Source organism: Oratosquilla oratoria, chromosome 23 (genome assembly GCF_046742065.1).
Source record: "Oratosquilla oratoria isolate Oo_2021 chromosome 23, ASM4674206v1, whole genome shotgun sequence".
NCBI classification, from domain to species: Eukaryota; Metazoa; Arthropoda; class Malacostraca; order Stomatopoda; family Squillidae; genus Oratosquilla; species Oratosquilla oratoria.
The window spans coordinates 7982032-8004531 of record NC_134799.1 but is presented as its reverse complement, the minus strand read 5'-3'; the positions used below and the strand labels follow the sequence as shown (position 1 = coordinate 8004531).

At 41.3% G+C, this 22500-nt stretch overlaps 1 protein-coding gene and 1 long non-coding RNA gene across 3 annotated transcripts in view; one reads left to right on the top strand and one right to left on the bottom strand.

The window, feature by feature from the left end:
* LOC143037947 (uncharacterized) overlaps window positions 1-1621 on the top strand; it is an 87345-nt gene extending 85724 nt beyond the window's left edge. For both annotated transcript variants that reach the window (XM_076206651.1, XM_076206648.1), the window contains exon 5: window positions 148-1621. In XM_076206651.1, the coding sequence (XP_076062766.1) occupies window positions 148-373 (226 nt within the window). In that variant the 3' untranslated portion in view covers window positions 374-1621. The remainder of the gene's footprint in view (window positions 1-147) is intronic.
* Window positions 1-22500, bottom strand: part of LOC143037948 (uncharacterized) — a 561040-nt gene that overhangs the window by 89545 nt on the left and 448995 nt on the right. The window lies entirely within an intron of this gene.

The window sequence follows — 22500 nt, the reverse complement described above, 5'->3', positions numbered from 1 at the left end:
CGAGGCAGTTAACTTCAATGTCATTAACTGAGTTCTCCAAATGGTTGTCGTTTTGGTTCTCTAAGATCATAATCAAATTAAACAGAATCAACCGCAAAAGAGCGAATTGTCACGATCTAATTCCCTTTCCCCGTTCTCCTTCCGCAGGTACATTCCCTCACCCTCCAGCTACCATGAGCCTTACTTCAACGTCCTCATCAAGGAGGAACCCTTGGAGTACCAGCAGCAAGTCATACAGGTCTCGAACGACGCGCCAGTCACCCCGAGGAGCAAGTCTGCGGACTGCTCACATCCCGAGAAGCCTGAGAGCAACACATCGATCCTCCTAAATGCTTTGGCGGATGCAAGGACTCTATGCTACGAAAACTCATAATTACAATGATATCAAGTGACGTAGGAAAAGTCATTAAGATGGTAAATGAGAAGACGTACCAAATGGAAGGCTGGCAGTGAGAGAGTGTGATCGTTCCTACCTCGTGGAAGGAAATTAATCTGAATTGAGAGGAAAAAGAATCGAGGCGGTTTTTTTTTTTTCGTTTTAGATCGTAAGTGATAACCACAAGATATGTGACACCTAGGATGAATGGACTGCAATCGCAATTACCGTCACAAACTGGCCAAGAAGTAATATGGCGTTCTGTCTCTTTCATTTCGAAAAAAAGAAAAGAAAAAAGTTTCGGAATTTAAGGAAGTAGAGGACGCCGTTGAGTCGCGTCGGTTGAGGGAGAGTGTTGTTGCCAGATGCATGACAACTGACGATTGCGATCATCCCAGGAAATCAGTCACGTACAACCAAAACGTGTCTGCGCAAAGGTGTGAGACCAACAAACTGAAAAAAAAAACTTCGTGGCATGAAACGAACAGTATTCCTCCCACACGAATACAAAGTGAACATAACGAGTATTCCTTTGTGTCTTCCTCTGGTGCCTTACTTAATGTGCTAGTAATAGGACTATCAAGTGCTTTAAAGACTTCCTGGATAATGGTGCTTAATAAAAAAAATGTGGTGGTAGAGATGCGAATTACACAAGCCACTTAGACGTTTTCGTTAGTCTAATACTTAATGGTTTGACAAACCTTGGTCATCGTCTTTATGAAATCTATACTTGTGATAGGACGAGAAATACGGGACCATTTAGTGCCTGAATAGATTTGATAAGAAATATCCTTAAGAAAAAACAAAAGGAAAACAAAGTTCCTGTTTATGAAAAAAGAGAAGAAAAGAGAGAGACAGTTATTCGTAATGCGAATAGACTGCAGGAACACGGAGACAAGATGATCGATGAAGCAAACTACTGAGCATCGGGAATGTCCCTGTGATTGGTTTAGATTCCATTCAGTAGGAGCGGAAACTCCTCGGGAATCCATTTGCGTCGCTCGTAATTATGGCGGGACTGCATTTCGAAACGGCATAATTATGATTACAGGGAAAATTGCAGAGGCGTTAACAGCAGGAAATTAGTCACATTTAAACAATACAAGGTCTACAAGCCGCTGCCATCATGCAGATATTTATAGAGAGAAACAATTAACTTTATAGGAAAATGAGCAGTTACGTAAATTTAGTACGGTAGGTCATCACATATAGAAAGTGAGTGATATATGTTTGTGTGTGTGTGCGCGTATATACATATACATATGCATATATATATATATTTATTATATAATATATATATATACACATATGTATATATATATATATATATAAATACATATATATATATATATATTTATTATATAATATATATATATACACACACATATGTATATATATATAAATATATATATATATATATATAAATATATATATATATATATGTGTGTGCGTGTGTGTGTGTGTGTGTGTGTGTGTGTGTGTGTGTGTGTGTATGTGTGTGTGTAAGAGAGAAAGAGAGATAAAAAAAAGAGAGATAGAGAGAAAATAAAACTTGTGGACCAGCACGAGAGCGAATTCCAATGGAAGACCATTCGTGAACATTCTGGATTTTTTTTTTTTTTTTACTATTGAGTGTTAAAATGTCAGTGATTACCATAAGATCTGTTACGTATATCTGCTGTTACACATCTTCTATCACACCATTGATCTTCATCCATGTGTTATGATTAGAGAAAATATATATATATCATTACTTTCATATTCATCTCGATTATTTTCTTCATGTCAGAATAATTAATACTACAGATTTCATTATCATTGTTATCAGTGTTAATTGTAATATTTATGAAATCTTCTTTGTTTAATCACTTATTGTTATCTTTGTCATTTTACCAAACTCGAAGATCTGCTGAAGTATCTCATCTGGATGACATACCCGATCCGAGCTGCCAAGACTTTCACATCGTAATTATGTTCTCACCTTGGCAGTAGATCCTCTTACCTGACTGTCTATTGTTGAACGAATGCTGGAAACCACGTCTTCACAGCCACCAAGTTTCCGACGACAACTATCCAAAGAATTCACAATCTCAAGACAGGGAGAAGAAATATCCTTTTTTTTTTTTTTTTGTTAATTTATGATTGAGAGCTCACATTACCATAAGCTTGATTATCAGATATTAGTTTGTTTTAATACGATATATTTTTTTTTTTGTGGTAAGCGACGCCATCCCACAAAGAGCTTCGCAAGGAAGACTGAAAGGGCCCGATTCCCAGTCAGGACGTTAAAGATAACTTTTGTACATAAAATCCATATTGTTTTAAATTCCACACACACCCAATGCAATTTACTTTGATGAGGTATATTACCTTAGAATGTATCTTCACTGTGTATTGATATGTTTCATACTTCATTCTGTTTAGTCCAAAGTCAAGTTCATGTGATTGAATCAATCCTGAGTTTTTGGAATGATATTGGAACACTTTGGGCTACTTCGTGGTATTCTTGAATCACTTCGAGGTCATGTTTCAACATGACTGAATACTTCTATTCTGGTGGCTACACACGCTACAAATGGCATTGAGTACAAAGAAGAAAGCAGGTGCCAACTTTTTTTTTCATATAGATTGGCGCCGACTGAAAATCCTGAGGCAAGATCGCCAATCGCTAAGATGATTGACAGAAGTGATTTTGGTCAAGAAGAGTCAAACATTGCTTATCGTCTGTATCTTCTTGTAACTAAATGAGCAACATTTTCTCGAGGTAGACGTGTATTTGCAACCAAACTCATGTACAGACACGTGTGAGAGTACTTTGCTTCTAAATAAATGTATTATGCTCACACACACACACACACACACACACACACACACACACACACACACACACACACACACACACACACACACGTGTTTGATACAGGAGAATGTTGTTCACATCGATCTTCATATAAAAACGAATACGTATACAGAAAGATTCAGTTGCGATGGAAAGCAGCTGACGCCTCTGGTGCCTTTACGAAACCTCACACAGAACGCCTGCTGAAGGAGGAGAGGTGATGTAGTGAGCAACTGCTGAAGCAGAGCTGAAACAGCTACTAGCCCAGATGGCAGATCTGCTCCGCTGAGAAGATCTATTCCCATCAGAGGATTTGTTCATTTTTCCTCCCCCTCCTCTCCTTAGGACTCCTGATTGCAAGGCAAAGAAGGGAGCGAGTTGTTTGGTTTGACTTTTGAAAATCAATTTCCATAAGATCGTCTCTCAGTGTGCGACATAGACTCTGTCGCGGACTCACATTCTCCGTGTCTGGTCACAGAATGAACAGAAAACAATTCTGGAAAACAAACAACTGCGTGTTCAAACAAAGCAAGTGAGGGGAAGGGAGGCAAGTTGCAAGTTGTTTACTTGCCTTGCCGACTTGCCTAACATCTTACTGGACTTGCTTTAGGCAAGTATGCATTTACAAACGACTAGTGCCTTGTAGCAAGTGAGCTTCCCTCTTGCTACCTGTTGATGGGCCTTTAGAATGACCTAGTCTTCCTGCTGTGTCTTCTTTGTGCTCCTAACCTCTGAGGGTATCATCACGTTATCAGCCTCAGTCTTGGTTATGCAACACGTCATACGTGACGGGTGTTATCACGTGTCACGTGTGTGTGTGTGTGTGTGTGTGTGTGTGTGTGTGTGTGTGTGTGTGTGTTGTGTGTGTGTATGTGTGTGTATGTGTATTGGGGAAGGAGGGAATAACGCATTTATGTCCCCTTGTTGTTGAATCCAAGGTATGTAAGATACCCAGTTTTGTTTCTTTCATCAATAAAGCAAATCAGGACAACAACTGACGAAGAAGTGGACGTTGCTCATCGTTGTTCTACACCTGAGCGTCCTGGAAGACTTGACAATGAATTTCCTTAATGATTTATGAACCAATAATGACATATCTTTACACATTTTCATTCCTTGATGATAATTGTATTATACGATGTTGTAGATTTGAAAGGCCCTTCATATGAGAAATTGTATAAATAACTGATAGCAAATAACTATGAAAATAATATATATATTATGTATGTATACATGTGTAGGCATAGTGTAGTGTCAACACCGTCGAGATGCACAAATGTTACCATCAAATGTGGTGAGTGTGGCGGTTACAAGTGTGGTCACAGGTGTGTTCACAGGTGTAGCAAGGGAGAACAGGTGTATAGCCTCGGGAGTCACGTGTAGGTACTTAATTCTGGGAGGTGTACAGAGGTGGGAAGATGTGATGGGAGTGACAACTTAATAGAAAGGTGGTCACTACAAACACGGAAGATCTATGGGGACCGGGAAACAGGTGTGAAGTACTGGACAGGTGTTGGAGAGCAAAGAACAGGTGTCTTTCTGCGGGAAGAGGATGGGGAGCTGGGAAGGGCAGGAATGTAAGGAATGGAAGAGAAATGATTAGTTGATATACATAATGATTAATGTCAAGCAGGTGCAGAGTGACACCTGGCAGAAGAGAAAAGATGGGAAGTAGAAAATGGATGGAAGGTATTTGGTAGAAAACGGGTGGTAGGTACCCGAGTTTGAGTCCGAGTTCGAGTCCATTTTGAGGACGAGCTAGAGGACACCCCCCCCCCAAAAAAAAAAAAAAAACCGCCTTCAATCCATCCTGAGGCTCCTGTTCTTGCATGACACACATGTTGGTACAAACTTTACTCCATCCTTGTTCCTATTGGCTATTTTCTCTTCCCTTTCTCCTCCTCCTCATTCTATTTACCCCACACCGTTCCTCCTACAAAATAACGCTATAGTACTTTCACCCCAATCCATAACACTCCTCCCCATCTGCCTATTACTCCTATCTTCGTCGCACTCCCTGATAAACTTAATTAGTTTGACTAATTATCAAGACCGTCCCGGTAATGCGTTAGAGTCCTTTTCATGGCTTTATGTCTTTTTGTTATTTGCACTATAATACACTCATTACACCAACTCTCACTACATTAACTGTTTCCCTAGGCATCTCTGCTACAACCACATTCATGATCACCACCTTTTCCACCACCATCACCATTTACAACATTCCTGAACTTATCATCAAAAGTGATTGGTTCAGGCAAAAATATGACGTCATGTCGTCATTATATTAGTATAAGCCATGGAAAACTATGACGTCATGTCGTCATTATATTAGCATAAGCCATATAAAACTATGACGTCATGTCATTATATCAACATAATCCATGCAAAACTATGACGTCATGTCGTCATTATATCAACATAAGCCATGCAAAACTATGACGTCATGTCGTCACTATATCAATATAACCCATGCAAAATTATGACGTCATGTCGTTATCAAAATAAACCTATGCCTATTGTCGTCACGTACTCCTTGTTGCCAAAAGCCGCAACACTCTGGGATTTTTTTTTTACTAAATAAATCTAATCCCAGTGTTCTAATTCCTAACACTGTTTCTATTCTCCTTCCTTCACCACCTCCACCACCGCCACCACTACCACCACCACCGCCACCATCACCACCACCATCACCCCCACACCCCAAACCGAGTGGCCTTAATAATGATTTGAATGTAGATTGCAAAATGGTATTCAATAAAAAAAAATGAATCGTACAAATATGGTCTTTCTTTCCAAACCAATCTTGACAAAGATAAAAAAATAATAATAAATATATAAATAAATAAAAAAAATCAGAAATGCAAAAGTTCCTAGTTGAACAATGAAATATGGACAAGGGATCTAAGAAATTATCCCAGAGCAGGTTAAAAAAAAAAAAAAAGAGAATAGAGAGAGAGAATAGAGAGAATAGAGAGAATAGAGAGAGAGAGAGAGAGAGAGAGAGAGAGAGAGAGCGAGAGAGAGAGAGAGAGAGAAACAATGTGTACCCTATGGTCCCGCATTCTGACCTGTACTCGTGATTGCCAGCTGTTACCCTCCCGGATGAGAGCAGTATTATCCGATCTACTGGTAACGCTCTGACCTTAAACACATCACACACTCATCTTGCTCAAGGGAACGGGTAAAGTCCTCCAGTATTGATGGAAGAAGTTCAAGCCGTGAACGGGGCGCGAACTCGGACCGCCTGCACGAGAGGCCGAGAAACTATCTACTACATCACCAAGTGTGAATGCGCGCGCATGTGTGTGTGTGAATGTGTGTGTGTGTGTGTATGTGTGTGTTGTGTATGTGTGTGTGTGTGTGTGTGTGTGTGTGTGTGTATGTGTGTGTTGTGTATGTGTGTGTGTGTGTGTGTGTGTGTGTGTGTGTGTGTGTGTGTGTGTGTGAGAGAGAGAGAGAGAGAGAGAGAGAGAGAGAGAGAGAGAGAGAGAGAGAGAGAGAGAGAGAGAGAGAGAGAGAGAGAGAGAGAGAGAGTGTTTGCGTGTGCATTTTTAGTATAAGTGTGTGTGTATGTATTTATGTATGTGTGTGTGTGTGTGTGTGTGTGTGTGTGTGTGTGTGTGTGTGTGTGTGTGTGTGTGTGTGTGTGCTTATGTGTGTGTATTTGCTTAAATGCATTTACCTAATAGTACACAGCAAAGGAACAATACTCGTGGGGTCCTGTCTATTATACCCCTATTTATCTCAGCTACAATACCTCGGACCCTCCCGCAAGTCTCTCTGTGAAGGACTGCTGGATATGTTGCATCATTGTGGCTCTGATATCGTGTCACCGGTTCAAAGTGATCAATTGAGAGATCAGTCGCCGGTAGACACCTCTCTACGTGCGAAAAATAGTTGAAATACAGTTGAAGGTCATAGAGAGAGAGAGAGAGAGAGAGAGAGAGAGAGAGAGAGAGAGAGAGAGAGAGAGAGAGAGAGAGAGAGAGAGAGAGAGAGAGAGAGAGAGCTTGGGCTCAGGCCGGAGACCGAGTGTCATCCCCTCAGGGTTGCACTTCCTTACAGAGGTAAGAGGGGGATGGGTTTCGAAAATGTGCAACTTCGCTGTCCATCTTGCAGGAACGCCACATGCAAGCAAGTATCCGTAATTGGTCCCATCATGATAATTAATAAAGAGGACATGATGAATGGTAAACAGGAAGTCAAAAATAGTAGTGATAATTAGTAATAATAATAACAATATTGTTAATAATGATAATGACGATGATGATGATGATGATGATGTTCATAATAACATGATCAATAATAAGATTATTAATAACAATTGTAATAATGATAGCAGTAATAACTACAACAATGATGATGATGACGATGATGATGATGATAAGAAAAGAAAGAATCTAATGTACTTGGGTATAGTCTCACTTGAAATACATTCTTTTTAATTAAAAACATAATTACATGACCTGGAGGAACAAGAATTGTATTTGCACTTCTTTCCCTGCCTCCCGAATTCTACATTGCTATGACTACACTTGTTCTTCTTGAACAAATGAATCCAGACGAAAGTTATTCGTTTGTTCTTCAAGAACTCTCAAGGAACTGTCATCTGCACCCATAGAAGGTGAGGAGCCTACGCCGGGAGGCGCTGAGTAGCTGCGGCCGAAGCCGCCACCTTTACCCTATTAAGCTCTTTGGGGACTGTTGGGAGTAGAGCAGGTAACAGCCAGTCACTGCTGGGAATCGGAGAGGAATGCGGGATTCGAACCCACAACTAAGCGAATACGGAACCAGCACGCTTCCAATTACGCTACCAACGCACAACAGCCATATTTATTTGGTTGTCAACTCTTTCATTTGTTTTGAGTGCCGCCGGGCGATTCTATTCAGCTCATGCAGTCCTCTGCGCGGTGAAAAGATTAAATCTATTTCGGTTAACCTTTTCAGTATCACCAGAAACACTAACGGTTCGATCTGGTTCAACCCGCATTTCCCACTCAAATTATCTTACCTTCAAAACATTTGTTTACCTTTTCAGTATTATTTGCGAGTTATGTAATATTTCTGTATGTAGAAAAGGTGGTAACGAAACACAGGTTGAACCAGGAATATTAATGGTTCAATCTGGTTCAATCTGTGTTTTCTATCACCTTTTCTATTTAATTGTCTTACCTTCAAAATATTTCTGTATGTTTGTATAGCATCAAACTATTTCATTCAGCTGAGGGAACCTCCCCCCTCCCCACTCCTCAGCGGATATGGCGACTTTTTTTTTTTTTTTTTTTATGTTCCTTGTATTGGTATGTGTGTTGGCACGTTTGCCAAGATCTCTACTCTGATTTTGGGAAATCTTTAAGACATTTATGGGTAAAATTACAGATACGCGTAATTGCACACGCGCGCAGAATCCAGAGAAAGGTATAAATTCACTCTCTTTGGAATGAGAAATGACCCAAGGAAATTAACATGTGAAATCACAGGCTATTACTTCAAATTATGCAACTGATATTAATTAGAATACCTCAGGCTGGATGGAGACTGATCTGCTTCGATTCATTATTATGCAGCGACGGTTAGTTGCATAAATTCATTTCTCCATTTGCAATTCACTCTGGATATGAACAATGGACATCTGGGTTCTGTCCAGCATACTTACCTGTTGCTTCAAAAGCCTTTGTGAAATCTTCGACTTAGCCACGAGCTTTTCAAGTAATATCCTCACTTCCCACACATTCTGCATATAATTACTCAGTTTCTCATACCCCGAGGCACCTCGTAACTCTTCCAGTTGAGTAAATAGGTCATCGTAAGCGCAGACTTCTTTCCCCTTTACTTCGTCTTGGTACCAGAACTCTTCGTCTTTGCTTTTGCGTTCCAGAGAAGACGCTTCGAGTTCTTCGCCACCACCAGACATCTCTTCATCCTCCGTTACAAATCTCCCTCTAGTGATATAATGTGCCAAATTAAGGAGCTGCCTCTTGGCCTCGACTAGCGGGTTTCTCTCTCGAGGCAGCCCACGGAGCAAATCTCTGGCGTTCCGAAGGCCCTTGCACATCGTCATGTTCAGTTGACAGCTCCGCTCGATCTTCTCGGAGTCTTCCACCAGCTGGGTAATCATGGCATCCTTCTTCTCATTGTGCTCGTGGAGAATCCGGAGGATCTCCACAGTCTTACTCAGCATTTCGTCGAGCATTCTTTCCGTCGCCAAGTCATCTCTCTCTTCTTCCCTTTCTTCCCTCCTTGTCGAGCTCGACGCGATCGTAAGCCTGTGACCGTCCTCTGCAGTCTCCGCTCCATGGTGGATCCTTTTCCATTTCTGTATTTGGTCATCTAGGGTGACAGTATACAGTAGCGGTGACGGGTGCCTGGATACTATTGTTAGCACATTTTCCCCTTTGCCACACAAAACAGATTGGTTCGAGCTGCTTACTGGATGTCGATCCGTTTCCGACATTGATGTTCCTTTCTGTTCGACTGCCGACACAGTCCGGTCCCTTGATCAAACGATTCCAGGGTTTATCATCGGGTTCTGTACTGATGGGATTCTACGCGTGATTTAAAATTCAACGACACGTACACAGGTAGACAGAGAGACAGACAGGCAGACACACACACACACACACACACACACACACACAGTGGTTAGAGTCTCCGGCTGCCACTACGGCGGTCCGCGTTCGAATCCCGCCCAGGGCTGGAATAATTTCAGTATCGCTGCGCTGTGGGTTGTTACTCCAACTCTCGTGGGCGGGGAGTCGGGTGTGTGTGTGCGTGTAAAGTCACAGCAGTACCCATATATCGGTCATGTATGAGCTCTGAGCTCTCTTCCGGGATCACGAGTCCAACACATGATCCAAGACCATGGTGAATCACACACACACACGCACACGCACACACACGAAAGACTACTTCCTCGCTCTAATGGCGTACTTACACATTCCTTTCTGATTAGAGCCAAACGGTTTTATTCAGGTTAAAGAACGTGACCGTAGGGAGGGGACAAGAATCGTCTCGGTTAACTACATCGCCATGATGACGCACTCCACATATTTTGTTCTGGCTAATGACGGGCGATTTCATTCAGCTTCCTGCACCACGTAACGCCAAGAAGCACTGCAACCAAATACTGTACATCATCTTTGCCTCTTGTTCTCATTGTGTTGGAACGATACCAGAATTTTTAACGATTCCGATGCGAGTTCCGATATCGCTCTAAACTTCCGATTCCGATAGATTATATTATTAATAAATGTTCTTTGTTCATAAAGTATCTGTTTCCCAAACCAACTGCAGGTCCTAACCATGAATCATAATTATTGTCGCAGGTATCGGAATCGGGATTCGTATCGGAATCGGAAGTTTGGAGCAGTATCGGAACTCGCATAGGAATCGTTAAAATTTGTTGGTATCACACCCATCACCAGAACTTCTCAGACTGTCAAGCCGGGTAGCCGCCACGGTTACTCAGGTATAAAAGGCGAGGTCGAAACCAACGCACTACAGGAACAGTCCTTGTCTTTTAAGATATACATGCAAATTCAGACGAAAGGTTTCATCTCCATAAAGCGTGCTGGTCTCGCATTCTCTTCGTTGTGGGTTCGAATACCGCACTCCTCTCCGATTCTCAGCAATGATTGTTTGTTACCTGCTCCACAACAGTCCCTAAAGTGGATGACAAAGGAGATAGTGATGTACAGTTGGCAAGATTTCCGCGTGGTCCATTCAATAATGGTTCGCGGAACGGAATATATGTAAAAAAAATGTCTGAAATTAGGAATGTAATTCATTCATTTCATATTTACACGCAATCACACATGCGCAGTTGTGACGTCATTCGTATTGTGTGAGCGGGTGGATTAGGTAGAATTCTTGTCATGTATACACAGAAATGCATTCACCCTCATTTTTTTAATAATCAAAACCTGACATGCGCCAGGCGATTTTATTCAGCTGTGGGAAGGTACCTCTACTCACTTCCGAAAGTTTTGAATGATTTATGATAATATTTCTGATTTTTTTTTTTTTTTTTTTTTTTTACGGCAGGTCATGTTGGTCGCTGCCATTTATTCACATTTTTATCTTCTTGCTCCTTAAGTTTCCGAATTCTCCTTCAGCGTTTTTCCCAATTCTTGCCCTCCATCTTCTTCTTTTTTTTTTTTATCAGATCTTCCAATATCATTCCTTCTATCGTATCAAACGATGCTGACTTGCTGTTTTTATTGTACTGCTACAAACATATCTTTGTGGACTTCTTTTCAGTTGAATAATTGTCTTTTCCTCTTTGTGTGCTTGTCTCCTGTTTCTTTTTGTAATTTCATCACCACCTCCTCCTCCTCTTACTCCTCTCGTTCTCCGCCTCCTCCTCCTCCTTCATCTTGGTAATTAGCGGTATTTTTCGTTGATGAACCAGTTGAATAATTGTGCCTTTCCCTTTTCGTATGTTTGTCTCCTCTTGGTTTTATTTCTATTTCACTATCCCCTTTTCCTCTTCCTCCTCCGCCTCCCCCTCCTCCTCTTCATCATGGTAATTAGCGGGAGTTTTAGTTGGTGAATCAGTTGAATAATTGTGCCTTTTCCTCTTCGTATGTTTGTCTCCTCTTTGGTTTTATTTCTGTTTCATCACCTCATTTTCTTCCTCTCCTCCTTTTCTCCTCTCGTCCTCCACCTCTTCCTCTTCCTCCTCCTTCATCTTGATAATTAGCGGGATTTTTTGTTGGTGAATCAATTGAATGATCGTCCCTTTTCCTCTTGGTATTCTTTTCTTCTCTTGCTTCTGTTTCTATTTCATCATTTCCTTTTCCTCCTCCTTTTCCTCTTCCTCCTCCGCCTCCACCTCCTCTTCCTCCTCCTTCATCTTGGTAATTAGCGGGAGTTTTAGTTGGTGAATCAGTTGACTAATTGTGCCTTTTTTCTCTTGGTACGCTTGTCTCCTCTTGCTTCTGTTTCCATTTCACCACCTATTCCTCCTCCTTTTCCTCTTCCTCCTCCACCTCCTCCTCCTCTTCCTCTTCCTCCTTCATCTTGGTAATTAGCGGGATTTTTAGTTGGTGAACCAAGAAGGAGGGGCGAAGACAGCTCCTCCGCGGGAGACCACAACGAGTTCGGTCTTAGCCTTCGAGCTCGGCCGGATCAGATGGTCTTCAAGCTCTCATCGAAGTCGCTTCCAAGAAATAGTTAATCATTAATTCCTGTCAGATGATATGTACGCTTCCTTCGAGACACGGCCAGGCTCAGTTACCTCATCAATGTCTGGTGGTGCAGATATTGCTTCCAGGAAAAAATCCCCCCAAATTAAAAAAATATCAGGAAAATATCCCACACGGAAAAATCCTCCTAAAAAATCCTCAATGAAAAGTCCCCTTTGTTGCTGTTCATTAATCTAACCTAACCTAACCAACTTCTTTTTCCTTTTCACTTTTGACTAATTTGATTTATTCTTAAGGGGATATTTTCCTTTTGGGGGATTTTTTTCTACGGAGGATATTTTCCTTTAGGGGATTTTTTTTCCTGAAACCGCTGATATTCAAGGCGCTGGTGGTGTAATGAGAAGCATGATGGCCTCACATTCGCTTCGTTGTGGGTTCGAATCCCGCACTCCTCTCAGATTCCCAGCAGTGACTGTTAATTACCTGGTCTAAAAGTTATCTAAAGAGCATAATAGGGCACACATGACGGCTTCGGTCGTAGGTACTCGGCATCACCTGGCGTAGGCTCTTCACCATCACCAAACCCGACATTCACAAAAAACATCCGATGACATAACACTTGGTCTTAAGCCAGGTCTACAGTGACCCTCGTGCAGTGCTGCATTAGGCAGCTGGGAGTGTTGAACGCAGCGGCTAGTGTCTACATGCTCTGTCAGCAATGTCACACAGTCAGCATGGACCCGATAGACAGTGTGGATACTTAGCGCTGCACTCAACACTGCCATCTGCCTCATGCAGCGCTGCATTCAACACTGCCAGCTGCCTTATGCGGCGCTGCACTCAACACTGCCATCTGCCTCATGCAGCGCTGCATTCAGCACTACCAGCTGCCTCATGCGGCGCTGCACTCAACATTGCCATCTGCCACATGCAGCGCTGTATTCAACACTACCAGCCACCTTATGCGGCGCTGCACTCAACACCACCACCTGCCTCATGCAGCTCTGCATGAGGCTAAGTGTTGACCCGACCTTAAAAATGTTGAAGTTCTGTCTTCCAATTTTTGTTTTCGAAATATCCGAAACAAATAGTACGACTGAAATTTAAAATTCTGGTTGAAGAAATCAAGATGAAGAGAACTCGACTGTAGTATCGATTTCTTAAAAGAAATATGAAAGGGAAGACTTTATTCACTTCAAATCCCTTTGGGTCAGTGGCCAATTTTTATAGATATTTCATCTTTCTATGCCAGGTAAAACGACTCGACTCCATTCAGCTCAGGGAAATGTCTGACTCAAAAGAGTTATATATATATATATATATATATATATATATATATATATATATATATATATATATATATATATCGATCAGTCCATATCGAGAAACTCTTTTGAACCATTTGGACAATTTTAGTACTTTTAAGGATTTGGTGTGTGTGTGAGTGATTCACCACAGTTTTACATCGTGTGTTTGATTCGTAATCGATAGTTATTTCTCTCCCGGATAAGAATTCAGAGCTCGTATATGGCCCTATCTATGGGCAATGTCATCATACACACAAACACACACACACACACACACACAACCACACACACATTCGGTGGCGCGGTTGGTAGAGTCCCAGACTGTCACTACGGCGGTCCGGGATTCGAATCCTGCCCAGGGCTGAAAACAATTTCAGTATCACTGTGCTTCGAGTCGTTACTCCAACTCTCGTGGGCGGGGAGCTGGGTGTGTGTGTGCGTGTAAGGTCAAAGCATTGCCCATGGATCAGTCATACGATCTCTGAGCTCTCTATCGGGAGGGAAATAGCTGTCGATCACGAGTCCAACACGTGATCCAAAGACCAAGGTGAATCATACACACACACAAACAACTCTTTGCTCACCATAGTTGGAGTGCCAGTTCGCAGAGAAGCAATCATGAAATTTTAACCTCGTTCAATCTCGAACTCGGATTGCTGAATTGGTGGTCGAACGCGTTACCATCACACCACCAAGCCGTGTGTGTGTGTGCGTGTACGAGTGTATATGTATGTGTGTTTGTTTGTGTGTGTGTGTGTGTGTGTGTGTGTGTGTGTGTGTGTGTGTGTGTGTGTGTTTGTGTGTGTGTGTGTCTGTGTGCGTTTGTGTGTGTGTGTCTGTGTGTGTATGTGTGTGTGTGCGCGCGCGTGCGTTTACTTTTGTTATCAAAAGACGGGCTCTTTTGTTTTCAGGAATTTGTTCTTGTGTTTCAAACAAATAAGCACAAAGTAAATGGAAACATTTTAATATCATACGAATAGCAAACGAAAGGATTTTTTCTTTCTTAAATGAGCATAAATTGATTTCTAATGACATCCACTACCCCTGCCACCAAAGAGAAAGAGAAAGAGAGAGAGAGAGAGAGAGAGAGAGAGAGAGAGAGAGAGAGAGAGAGAGAGAGAGAGAGAGAGAGAGGAAGGAGAATGAAAAAAGTCTCCTCACGTTACGTAACTCTGCGTTGAAATCTCCATCACTTCCATCCGACAATGATGACCTTTGGAGATGGGACACCACTGGGTTCATCCAACCTAACCCGAAGCCACTGATGACTACCTGCGGGATACAGGTCCGAGCTCATCTCCTCGCCGCCCTCACCTCCAGCCGGAAGTGCCAGCCCCGAGAGGATGGCACTCGGTCTCTAAATGATGCTAAAGAGCTCTCTATCACACACAACTCCCAATACTTTCTTTTCATTTCTATTCAAATAAGGAGACCACGGAACTGCTCTTCCCCAACTAACTTTGGTTCTGTGTGTTCTTCTCTGGTAACTCGAGGCAACAACGGACTGAACCTTGACCCTGCCTGCTAGGGCAGCCACCGAGACGGCAGGACCAAGACAAGAAGAGGCCAGGTCAGGTCAGGTCTCCTCCTCGTGCCTCTGTACTCAAGGGATATTCGTTGGGTACTGTTTTGCGACATGCCGCCACTGATGACGCGCTCGCCCAACGACGACCTCGATCTGTCGTCGACCTCTTCAGCGGTGTGACGTTTTTTTTTAATCTCTTTTCTCTCTCCCTCCTCCTCTTCCTCTCTTTCTTTCTATTTCTCTCTAACTCTCCCCTCTCTCTCTCCCTCCCCTCTCTCTTTCTTTCTATTTCTCTCTAACTCTAACTCTCCCCCCCCTCTCTCTCTCTCTCTCCCTCTCTCATTCTCTTATTAAAGAGGCCCACATTCATTAGAAATATCATGCGCTGGTGGCGTCATCTGAAGCGCGTGCTTGTTGGTCTCACAATCACTTAACCGCGGGTTCGAATCCCGTACTCCTCTCTGATTCCCAGCAATGACTGTTAGTTACGGGCTCCAGCAGTCCCTAGAGCGCATCATGGGGCAAAGGTGACGGCTTCTGCCGCAGCTACTCAGCGACTCCTGGTGTAGGCTCCTCACCTTCTGTCCTTGGCTGCTAAGAGATGGCTTTACGCAAAAAAAAAAAAAAAAATAAATAAATAAATAAAATAAAAATAAAAGGAAGAATATGAAGAAGGTGGTGGTGGTCAAGTGACCAGTCAGGAAAATAAGTCGAGGGGCAAGCAAGTGGACATCGAAAAATAATTGTGAATGTAACTACAATCATGAGTGTGTGCGTGTTTGTGCGCGTGTGCATGCATGTGCATGTGTGCGTGTGTACGTGTGTGTGCGTGCGTGTATGTATGTGTTCATGTGTGTGTGCGTGTGTGTGTGCGTGTGTGTGTGCGTGCATGTGTGTGTGCAAGCGTGTGTGCATGTGGGTGTGTGAGTGCATGTATGTGTTCGTGTGCGTGTGTGTGTGTGCGTGTGTATGCGTGCGTGCGTGTGCCTATGCGTGCATGTGTGCGTGCATGTGTATGTGTGCGTGTATGAGTGAGCGCATGTAAGCAGCGTGTGAGTGCGTGTGTACACGCACACCCCCATGTGTGCCGAGGAAATCTGCATAGGGCGTGATGAAGCTCTCGATGATAAGATCAGTGCAACCTAACCCGCACCGTGACCCGCTCCCTCCCGCCCACCCCCGTCCATCCCCACGGCTCTTGCTCCCACCCATCCCCAATCCCAACCCGTCCCCACCCCCTCCTCCCCCTTCCTCTCCCATTACTTGACCCGCGGAAGTACAAGTAACAAGTATCGTGTCTTTTCTTCCTCTCAGTATATGAACATACACATGTAAACAGAAAACAAACAAACATGACAACAAACTCAAACGTGTACAAAACTCAATTATCAACCCGGAACAAGTTATGATGATTTCCAAAGTCGAACAAATGTTAATATATATATATATATATATATATATATATATATATATATATATATATATATATGTATACATATATGTGTGTATATATATATATATATACATATACACACACACACACACACACATATATATATATATATATATATATATGTGTGTGTGTGTGTGTGTGTGTGTGTGTGTGTGTGTGTGTGTAGCTTTCGTACTAGTAAACTGGCTTAGAATGAAATAATATTACCATATTAGGTCATCTTACAGATGCTTTTTTCCAAAACAAACACAAACTGCAAACGTTCTTTTTTTAAATTGACCTTGTTTCTCTTTTTTTCGGGGGACAGCCTTGTGACAGCAACACTAGGTAAAGTAAAAGGAAGCATAGCGAAGTTTAAACACCTCAAAAGAATGACATAACCGATGGCTCATAATCTACAGAAGGAAAATTTTTGAGGTGTAAAAGAAAGAAAAAATGAGGTAAGGAAGGAAAGAAAAGATGAAGGAAGGAGCAAAGACAAAGAAAAGTTATAGATAAGTAGATAGCGAAATAGGTAAATATATAAAAATCAATAAATAAATAAACAAATAAATAAAGAATTAAATAAATCCATGAGTAAATTAGATAGATAAATATAAAAATGAATTGGGTAACTAGATGAATGAATAAAACAAGAAAAATCAAAAGAAAATACATAGATAAATAAACGAATGATTATATAAAAGAGAAAAAAAAAAAAATTGACGAGGGTCCGCGTTTGAACCCCACCAGTAGCGGTGGTTATTACCTGACTTGGCACCACGGGCACTTAGGGCAAAGGTGACGGTTTCGGTCGCATCCATATTTTTTTTTTTTTTTTTTTTTTTTTTTTTTTTGATACGACTCAGATGAGGAAGGAGTGTATGCCATTAACTCTTAAAAGAGCTTAGTAAGAGGATTACTGAAAAAGGGAAAGATATAATTTATAAAGAAATATATATATATATATATATATATATATATTTATGTACAAGTTCACACAACCAAGAATACAAGGCGAGGAGCCTACTACGCCAGGAGGCGCTGAGCAGCTGCCGCCGAAGGAGTCACCTTTGCCCAGCTGTACGCTTGGACTGTCGGGGGCAGGTAATTACTGCAGGGAATCGGAGAGAGTAGAGCAGGATTCGAACCCAAACTAAGCTAATGCGAGACCAGCACGCTTCTGATGACGCTGCCAGCTCACAGAGAAAAGACGTTTTTTTTTTTTTTTTTTTTTTTTTTTTTTTTACTGCTCTGCGTCGGCCGTTGTCGAGTATATAATAAGTGCTCACGAGCAGCGAAGAGCACGCACGACTGCGCATGCGTCGACAAGGCAGTGAGGAGTCTTCGTCAGGTGGTTCTCGAGAGCTTCCGGGGACGCGCCACCGAAGAAGCTGATGCCCCGAGAGCGGGCAAGGCATCCAAGGTGAAGAAGAGTCTGAGGAGCCTACCCCAGGAGGCGCTGAGTAGCTGCGGCCGAAGACGTTATCTTTGCCCTGTGATGCGCTTTGGGGACTGCTGGGGTAGGTAATAGACAGTCACTGCTGGAAATCGGAAAGGAGTGCGGGATTCGAACCCACAGCTGCGAGAGTGCGTGACCAGTAAGCACCTCAAGAGAAAACACAACAACATGACTTTGAAGTTTTATTACGAGCAGACTACAGACAAATGTATTTTCTAAACAATTTATATATATACATTATATATACTGTATACTTTCTTCTTTTTGAATTTCCGTACCTAGAGGCTACGTGGTTCTGAAATCTATTTTTTTTTAATTACAAAAATTGCATCTTTAATCGTTGATACAAAAGGAACAACAGTATACCGCTTGATGATTTAATAAAAGATTAACGTTATTTTCACGAGACAATCATGGAGTTTGGGAGTTTATAGTCCTATTCATTATCCTAATACGTACCTTTGTGGTTTGTATTAGTATATTGGGTTACGTGACCCAAATAGTTCCCTCCACCAGTGACGTCAACACGACATGAATCTAACTGCTCTGCTCTTTTGACAAACGCCATTCCAGGGAAGTCTTGATTTTTGCTCGTTAATCAACTGATCAACACGTTGGTTGATTAATTAACATATTTATCAATCAACATATTCATTTATTAATTAATATGTTCATCTATTAATTTTACTTTGGCCTACCTGTTTAAAGAACGGGAACAAGATGATCGAGATAGTCTTAACTGAAAGAAATATCAATTTGATGTTTTGGTTGAGGCGAGCTGCTGGGCGCTCGATCCACCTTTATAGCGGACTGGTCCGGTATTCCAGTATTAAAACCGACATTTAATTCTATTACCGTACATGGTTGGTGATATAGTTTAACCAGTAAGGACACGGTAATATCGGGAGCTCGGAAAGAGCATAGATAAAGAAAAAAGAAAAGAAAAAGAAAAGGAATCTAACTACAGAAGGACCACGCCTTCTTGTCGGACATTCACCTCTCGACCCCAACAGGTGCAGAGGCCGGAGGGAGGGAAAGGAGGGTCGCAGGCCGCCGCGACAGGTGGCCCCGGACACCTGCCCTACTGGAGAGGTTGCAAATTGTCACATTTGCACCCATACATCATGATATCATGCAACGATACATCGTGCTTTATCTGCATGTTGATGTCTCCATCTGTCTCTGTCCGTTTAGGAGCTTCGGTTCTTTCTATGCTAAATTCTTTTGCTCTTCTTTCTCTCTATATGTATGTCTTTCTCTTTATCATTCTCTCCTCTCTCTCTTCGTCTCTTTTTCTCTGTCTCAGCTCCCTCTTACTCTGCTTCTGTTTGCATGTCTCTACTTTTAATTATCGTTCTCTTTCTCTCTCTCTCTATCCTTCCTCTCATTCGGTTTCTCTTTTCATTCTCCTTTTCTCTACCGGCCTCTCTTTCGCTTCTTCTCTCCCCCCTCTCTTCTTCAGTTTCCCTCTTCCTTTTGTTCGCTACTCAAAGAGTCCTTGAATGACAAGTTCGATTCAGTTTAAAGCTCCTGTTACAATTGAGTTCTCCCACACCATTTGCATTGCTCAATCGCGCGCAAACCCATCCAGAGTTCTTCGTGACACAAAATTCAAAATTTTCGCTTGACAACTTTTCTTTTGTCTTTATCTGTTCAAGAAAATTTCGTAATTATAAACTAAATACTGCATATGAAAATATATCATATTGACGTTGTGTGAACTGCAGAGTGGGTCAAAACTTTTGTTCGTGACTGTACATAATGTGACATTTCTAGTCCATTTCAAAGATCTGTTAACTAAATTGGCTTCTCGATTTTTTAATTAATTAAGAATATTCTATGTATCATATTATCTTGCACCAAGTACTAAAACTTCATAAAATCTGCTTGAATTAGCTGTTTAGAATTTATTAAGATATAGGGTTTGAAAAGCATTTAGGCTTTATCTCCTTCACAATGGAGGCTTTCCATACACTGAATAAAATCACCTGATGTAGACCATAATAAAATCAGTAAAATACACCATCGTGACAATGGTGTTAATAACTCTTCAAGAAAATGGATCAGTTTCTATTTCAATTGGCGCGCCGTGTGGCGAGCTGGTATTAACCACAGACCTGAGTTCTAACCTGACTGGTACCAGTGACTCTTGGATTCCCAACATGGTGGGTAAAGGTGACGGTTTAGGGCGCAGCTAAGCATCTCCTTGCGGAGGGTTCTCGTGTTCCCTGATGGTTGAGGCGATCTGGCAGCCAGTAAAGGCATTTTTTTTTTTTTTTTTTGTAAAGAAATAATGTCAGTGATGTGCACTCATTCATACCTACTCCATACATATGAAAGAAGAGGAAGATAAAAGTTGGGGAGCCTACGCCAGGAGGCGCTGAATAGCTACGTCCGAAGCCTTACTATGCGCTTTGGGGACTTTTGAGACATTTATCAGTCACTACTGGGAATCGGAGAAATGTGCGGGACTCGAACTCACAACTTAGCGAATGCGACACCATCAGGTGTCTGATTACGCCACCGGCGCACACAAGAAAATGAAGATGGACCTTTTTTTTTTGCGAATGAACGCGACGATCGGAAAGAACTTATAATTCGATGACAAACGAAAAGAGAAGTAAGTAGTTTAAGGCGACGCCGGAAACGAGATGGAGGAAGACGAGGAGAGGAAGAAGAATAAACAAGGAGGAGGCGGAAAAATTAAAAGAGAATAAAGAGACGGAAGTTGGCATCATCGTAAGCGTACTGGCCCCGCATTCCCTTAGCTGTGGGTTCGAGTCCCGCTCTTCTTTCCGGTTCCCAGTGGTGACTGTAACCACCTGCTCCCCCCAACAGTCCCGAAAGTGCACAATCTGGGACGGGTAACAGCTTCGGCCGCAGGTACTCAGTGCCTCCTGGTGTAGTAGGCTCCTTACCGGTAAGTGGGGCCAACAAACGTTGGGTCTTTGATACCTCGAAAATATACGAATATTTGTGGAAGGTGAGGTGTGTGTGTATGTGTGTGTGTGTGTATGTGTGTGTAGATACATGGTTTCTGATATATTATATGTATATATATATATATATATATATATATATATATATACATTTATCAACCCTAATTCACTTTAATTCTAAGGCATCAACATCGAGAGACTCTGGCACAATCGGTTAAGTCACTGTCACTTATCACGTGCTAGCACGGGTTCGAGTTCTCGGCTGTACCACGTTTCAATTTCTGCATATATGCCTCCTCGAGTCTCTCGATGTTGATGGGTTAGAATTAAAGTGAATTGTGGTTGATAAACGTAAATCTGTTCACTGGGACCCAGTATTGTACAAATATATTATATATATATATATATATATATATATATATATATATATACATATATATAATATTATATATATATATATATATATATGTATATACATATATATATGTATTATATATATATATATACATATATGTATATATATATATATATATATATATATGTATATATATATATTATATCTATGTATGTGTATTTCTTTTAAACAATATTATTTTCTTTTAGCTTTATATTTTTCCTTTTATATAGCATATCATTTCACCAGAGAGGAATCAAGTAATCATATTTTTATAAAAATTTACAGCTCTGTTATCTGATTCGATGAAGCAGTTGTTTCCATGATACGCACTTCCAGCCTCGCTGCCACAAGGGAAATCCTGACAGCCAAACCTTAGCAAGGGTGTCATTCACCCTTGGTGGGCTTCCCCGCAGCTGAATAAAATTGCCTTCATCTGTCAGCACAATGACGCAAATCGATCCTCTCTCTCTCGGAATGTTAATCGAGACGAGTTTAAAACTTTACTTGATTTCGTGGACGTGTGTCCTTCAGGTGACCCAAATTGAATGTCGATAACCCCCCCACCCGCCAAAAAAAAAATATATATGTGTATATATATATATATATGTATATATATAATATATATATATATATATATATGTGTGTATATATATATGCACACACACACATATGGTATATGTATGTATGTATATACATATAATAAAAAAACAGACGTGTCTCTTTACTAAAGAAAGTAAAAATGAAATAAAATAAGCACAGGGGTGTCTGTTTACTAAAAAGTAGAAATAAAAGAAAATAAGAACAGACGTGACTGTTTACTAATAAATAAATAAATAAATACATAAATACATAAATAAATGAAAAAAATATGCACAGACTAAAATACTGCAAAAATGTCATAGAGTTATCACTGGGTGATTTTTTTCCCAACACATTTTTATTTTATCCATTCTTATATTCATGCGTAGGCGGAAACTTTAGTCATTGCATGCCATGTATGATGCATTAACATTTTTATGAATGTATGTACATAGGCCATTGTATGAATACGTGTGTATTGTTTGCACTTATATA